Source organism: Psammomys obesus, unplaced genomic scaffold (assembly GCF_907164565.1).
Source record: "Psammomys obesus unplaced genomic scaffold, mPsaObe1.curated_primary_1811, whole genome shotgun sequence".
Classification (NCBI taxonomy): Eukaryota; Metazoa; Chordata; class Mammalia; order Rodentia; family Muridae; genus Psammomys; species Psammomys obesus.
In genome coordinates this window covers 6664492-6670611 of record NW_026596091.1, presented here as the reverse complement: position 1 = coordinate 6670611, position 6120 = coordinate 6664492, and the positions used below count along the sequence as shown (strand labels likewise).

The 6120-nt window shown below is 38.5% G+C and overlaps 1 protein-coding gene across 2 annotated transcripts in view; it reads left to right on the top strand.

Annotated features, from left to right (window-relative positions):
* Positions 1–6120, top strand: part of Scyl2 (SCY1 like pseudokinase 2) — a 48183-nt gene that overhangs the window by 26068 nt on the left and 15995 nt on the right. For both annotated transcript variants that reach the window (XM_055627801.1, XM_055627802.1), the window contains 4 exons: positions 386–502; positions 1227–1352; positions 2305–2481; positions 5337–5459. In XM_055627801.1, coding sequence (XP_055483776.1) covers positions 386–502; positions 1227–1352; positions 2305–2481; positions 5337–5459 — 543 coding nt within the window. The remainder of the gene's footprint in view (positions 1–385; positions 503–1226; positions 1353–2304; positions 2482–5336; positions 5460–6120) is intronic.

Here is a 6120-nt window from a genome sequence, read left to right as displayed (position 1 = left end):
TTTTTTTTTTTTTTTGAGACAGGGTTTCTCTGTGTAGCCTTGTATGTACTGGACTCACTTTGTAGACTGGATTGGCCTAGAACTCACAGAGATCCGCCTGCTTCTGCCACCTGAGTGCTGGGATCACAATCGTTCGTCATCACACCTGGCTGAAAATAATTTCTGTAAATAATGATTATGTCAGTTACTACAGCTTTCATTGTAGCATTTATTAGAGTATCTAAAATATTGCCCATCTTCGGAAATGGAAATGTTTGGAGTATTGAAGATGTTTCTAGTTATGCTGAAAGAGCAGAGTCTGTGCAGCAAAGGATGCACTGAGAGAAAGGGCTCGTAACTGTTTGGAGTGTTTTACACTCACATATGTCTTTGCTCTTTTCAACAGCTGAGTCGTTTAGGGTCTAGCTCACTTACAAGTATACCCGAGGAAGTTCGTGAACACGTGAAGCTACTACTAAATGTAACTCCAACTGTAAGACCTGATGCAGATCAAATGACAAAGGTGCGTGCATTGTGTGTGAGATGGTGGAACAAAAGGAAATGTGAAAAAGGGGAAAAGAAATACAGCTTTTTACAATGCATGATTTTGTTCTTAGATGTTCTCTGTGCCCTTGAATGTATTAAATATTCAGCTTTTAACATTAAGTAGCTGAGGAATTGATGTACACAGATGTGAAGAAAATTAAGATTTCAAATAAACAGAGACCCTGATAGTCGCAGTCAGGGAGGCAGACATTCTGGATGCCCAGAAAAGTCAAAGTGTTGTCTCTAACTTAGTAAATAGCTAGTCCTTGTCATGTTTTCAGGGTATTCTCTTTTTAGACATTTTGTTTATTGTTTTTAATGCTGTATTTGCATGTGTATGTGTGAAGGTGTGTGAGTGCAGAGGTTGCCCGATGTTTTTACTGGGAGTTTTATTCATGTCCTGTAGAAGATCAACATGTGCTCTTAGCTGCTGAGCCATCTTGCTAGCCACAGCTTTTGAAGCTATTTTAATTTTCTGTATTTTATAAATAGTGTTAGTGCTCAGCTGACCCACAGGCATTGATGATTTGCACTTGAAGAAATAATTTATTTGGGTTTTTCTAAGTGTAATTTTTAATCTAATGTAATATTTAGACTGTTGCTGAATGTTTTTGAATACTTTTTCACTTTGTTTTGGTAATTTTAGATACTAATAATTTTAACTGAATATCTACCAAAATAATCAATTTCTGTAATCTTAGGTTCCATTCTTTGATGATGTTGGTGCCGTAACACTTCAATATTTTGATACCTTATTCCAAAGAGATAATCTCCAGAAATCACAGTTCTTCAAAGGATTGCCAAAGGTTCTACCAAAGCTGCCTAAGGTTCGTTGCTGAGTTTTATGTCATCAGGAGTTTTAAATTTAATGTGTGCTTGAATTTTACTATGAACCACTCTTTCAAAGAAGTAAAACAACTTTATCTGAGGTCCATAAATGACAGTAACATGCTGCAAATTGAAGCCAAAGCTTAGGTAGGGTGCAAAAGAAGTAGGATTTAGAACCTTAGGGTGCTGCCTGTGTTAAGGCTACCTGTGCTAGACAGAACAGGCGGTGGAGCTCACTACCCGACCAGCAGTTAAGGGAAGCATTGGTATTGATGCAGACCTTCCCAGCTCCTTTATTCTCCACGACTTGCTAAGCAGTGATTGTAAAAGAGAATTAAAAGTGTTGGTGAGCCTGCACCTGGTAGCACATCCTTTGTGGTTTACTCCAGCACTTGGGAGGCAGGGGCAGGTGAACTTCTTGCCAGGCTGCATACTGAGAACCATCTTAAAAGCAATGAGTGCTAAAGAAGATACTAGTTTAAAACTATTAATTCTTGAATCTAAAATCATTTCCAAAGCTTTGCCAGTCACTGCCATTGTCTGTCTACACCTTTACTGAGGTGTTTGGAGAATGAACAGAAAGCAGGAATACTTCATTCTTCTCATGGCCATTATAGTAAACATAGGTATGGTTGTCATCAATGAATTACCAATTAGAAAGTCAGGATAATGCTTTAGTTAGGTGGTAGGTGTCATAAGTATGACAGGATTAAGAGGAAAAACAGTCCGTGAACACTAGTTAGAGATTTGCTAATGGTGGAGTGAGTGTGAGCCTGTTTTACTCATTCACATTTTGAGCCTGTGCTGTTTGTCTTGATGTAATTAGTCTTATTTTGCTCTAAAAGATATTTCAGTTTCAAGCATAAGCTTTATGGTCACTTTACACTTTAGTGCAAATACTGAAGTTCTGAAATAATTTTATATTTGTAAGTTTTTCATTTTTCCTTTCAGCGTGTCATCGTGCAGAGAATTTTGCCCTGCTTGACATCAGAATTTGTAAACCCTGACATGGTACCCTTTGTTTTGCCTAATGTTTTGCTGATTGCTGAAGAATGCACCAAAGAAGAATATGTCAAATTAATCTTACCTGAACTTGGTCCTGTATTTAAACAGCAGGAGCCAATCCAGGTATGTTGTAAGTACTTCTGAATATTTATACAGTTATTGTGGTAACTACTACTACTAAGAACAAAACAGTGACTATTTTTGAGTTTTAAAAATTGAGTGAGTGGAGCCAGAGAATGGCTTAGTGCTTAAGAGCACTGGCTGCTCTTGCAGACCTGACTCAATTTCTAGCACCATGTAGTGGCTTACAACCATCTGTACCTCCTGTCCGAGAAGATCCAACTGGATTCCAGGAACCAGGCACAGACATACACATTCAGGCAAATTACCCATACACATCAAATAAAAATAAGTAAAAAATTTTAAATGATGTTGTAAATCAAGGTAGGTATATCAGATTTTTTTTTTCCAGACAGAAAGCTATTTTACAGTCGTTTGAGTCATTGCTAAAATTATACTTAAACTTAGCAAATGAATGCTTGTGGTTTTTCGTAAGTCATTGTCTTAGAAAATGAATTGCAATCAAATTTGTATGTGTTACATGATTCCTAATTGAAAGATAGCAGTTTGGAAAAATCAAGTTTTAGATATTTTTATTTGATTTCCTATTCTAGCAGTTAGCTTATAGATGATTTATGTCAGTTGTTTCTCTTTATTTTCTTGCTAATAAATACTTTGATTAAAAGAGGAAAATGTGTAAACTGTCATGGGACTAATATATGTGTGTATGCAGTCTGTATGCCTGTGAAAAAGCAAACTCTGTATATGTACACAGATAGAATGCGTATATATCTAATGTTTATGTGTAAGTGAAATAAATTATGTAGAGTCTGTTATGGAATGTAGCAGTATATAAGAACCAAATTTGAATCTGGGTTTATCTCCTTTCTAGAACTACGTATTAGTCATTATCATCTGAAAGCTTCTGTTAGCCTCACTTCTTCAAAGGTTGAGTTGTCGGCATATATTAAATACCATTAGGTGTTTCTGCTCCTGACTGACAGTAGCTTATTAGTCAGTTATTAACTGTCTGGTGTAATGGCTTTGTGTTCTTTGTAATTGATCCCTTGAAAATGGAGAGTTTATTATTTATTTATTTATTTATTTTTTTAAGATTTATTTGTTTATTATGTTCTGCCTTGCATGCCAGGAGAGGGCACCAGATCTAGTTATAGATGGTTGTGGGCCTCTGGAAGAGCAGCCAGTGCTCTTAACCTCTGAGCCATCCCTCCTGCCTTATTTTTTAGGTTTTAAAATTAAGCATATAAGGTGTTAAAGATCATCCTGACATTTTCTAACAGTGCACATTTGAGTGATTCTTGTCTCCTTCTGTCCCTCTCCTCCTGTTAGTGCATAATCTCTAGCCCCATCGTTTGAAGCAAGTCCTCACCATGTAGGTCTGACTGGCTTGGCGCAGTCAGACCAGGCTCACTTCAAACTAACAGAGATCTGCCTGCTACTGCTTTGTGAGTGCTGGGGTCAAGGGTGTGTGCCTTGAGGCCTGCTGCCAGTTCTGTGGCTTATCCCCCAGTTTCTTTTTTTTAAAGAGGGGAATATAGAAGGCATTCTGGGATGGGAAGTGCTCCTGCTAACCAGGGAAAGGTCAGGACAGAGCTATAAGCTTTAAAGAAGGGCACCCTTACATCTGTCACAGTGTCAGGAGGAAGGATTGGTGGCATCACAACGTCACCTAAACTGTTCATTGGTCATGATAAAATCCCAAGGCTCACATGATTCCAGTTCTTACTTGACCCTGTTCTTTCTGTGATGATGGTCAGTTTTGAGTACTGGCCTGTACTCTGTAGAGAGTCTCACTGGATTAGGTTGTCCTGTGGCTGTGCTTGTGAGGCCTTTTCTTAAGTAGATGACTTAAGGTGGGAAGCCCCAGTCTGAACATGGGCAACAGCAACGCTTGATGGCTGTGTCCTGTGTTGAAGAAAGGAGAGAGCTGAGCACTAATTGGCATTCTCTGTGGCTGTGACTAGCTGCTTCAACTTCCTGCTGCCCTGACTTCCCTATCACACTGAACCCATCTGGAATTATGATCTAAGTGAACACTTTCTCCCTAAGTTGCTTTTGTCTCAGTATTTTACAGGAAAGTTTACAGGAAATTATATGGTATTCAACAGGGAATAAAACTAAAGTACTTTTGTATTCTTTTTCCTCTTATTATTATTTTTTAGTTAATAAGCCTTCTTGAAAGATTTTAAGTTAGCATTGGCAAAACTAAGTATTCTGGGACGTGGATGGTGGCTCAGCAGTTCAGAGAACTGGCTACTCTTGCAGGGGACCTGGGTGTGAGTCCCAGCTCACAACCTCCTGTAACTTCAGTTCCAGGAATTTCAGTGCCACCCTCTGGCTTCGGTATAGTGCACAGACATATTTGTGAGCAGAACACTCAGATAAATAAAAATAAATAATAAAAAAAACCTCACCCAAGTATTTTTGTGTGTGTCTTACAATTTAGATATGTAGAGGGAGCTAGGAAAAAAATATTAGGAATAACTAAAATGTTTATTTCTAGATATATTTTTTTTCTTTACAGATCTTTTCATTTGAATACTTTTATAGAAGCCGAGTGATAAAATTTCCCTTTCTAACTTTGCTTCTCTTTGGCTTTTATTTCCTTTTGAACACAGTAGCTTTCTGTATAGTTGGAACTTATAGGGGAGTCCTATGTTTCTGTAGATATTTTGAGGTTAGTCTTAATTTAAATGATTGTGTTGAGAATAGTTTAAGTGTTGCTACAGAAATGTAAGAGACTTGATTTCTGTGTTTTTGTCTTACATGCATTCAGGCTAGCAACATGGTGAGTATCAAATACATAACTTATTCTTCTGAAAACACTTTAAATTTTGCCATATACTGAAATTCTTAAAGATTATAAAATTTAATACATCTTCCCATTCCTCACATAGATTTTGTTAATTTTCCTACAAAAAATGGATTTGCTGTTAACCAAAACCCCTCCTGATGAGATAAAGAACAGTGTCCTGCCAATGGTCTACAGAGCTCTGGAGGCCCCTTCCATTCAGATCCAGGTGCAGTATCTGCTTGCTTTTCTTCTATGAAGGCTGGAGGCAGGGGGAGAAACAGTAAGGCATACTCTAGATTTAAATCTTAACATTTTACATGCAACTCAGTAGTTAGCATATTTATTGAATTACACGGATGATTCAGTGTTACTACTGTGTTTTGACTTCGAACTGAAGAATAGGCTGGAGGGGTCTGGAGAGATGGTTGAGAGGTGAAGAGCAGGTGCTGTTGTTCTGTGTGGAGGTGGTCTTACTGTGTAGCCCAGGCTGGCCATGAATTCACAGAGCTCCATCTGCTTCTGCCTGTAGTGCTGGGATTAACGATGTATGCCGCCCACCTGGTAGGTATTGCTCTTGCAGGGAACAGAAGTTTGGTTCCCAGCATCTGCTTGGGCTGCTCACAACTCCCTGTAGCTCTGCTCCATGGGATCTAGTACTTTGTTCTGGACTCACAGGCATAAACCCACATCCAGGCACACAAATACAGAATTGAAAAGAAAAGAAGGTGGAGTTCAGTGTGGTAGCACACACTTGCAATCCCAGCGCTGATGTAAAGTGGCAGGAAGACCAGGAATTCAAGGCTAGCCTGGGCTACATGATAATTTGTTTGAAAAACACTGTGCCTGGGATATATCTGTTTCTGCCATGTATTTCAAGTCACATTTAT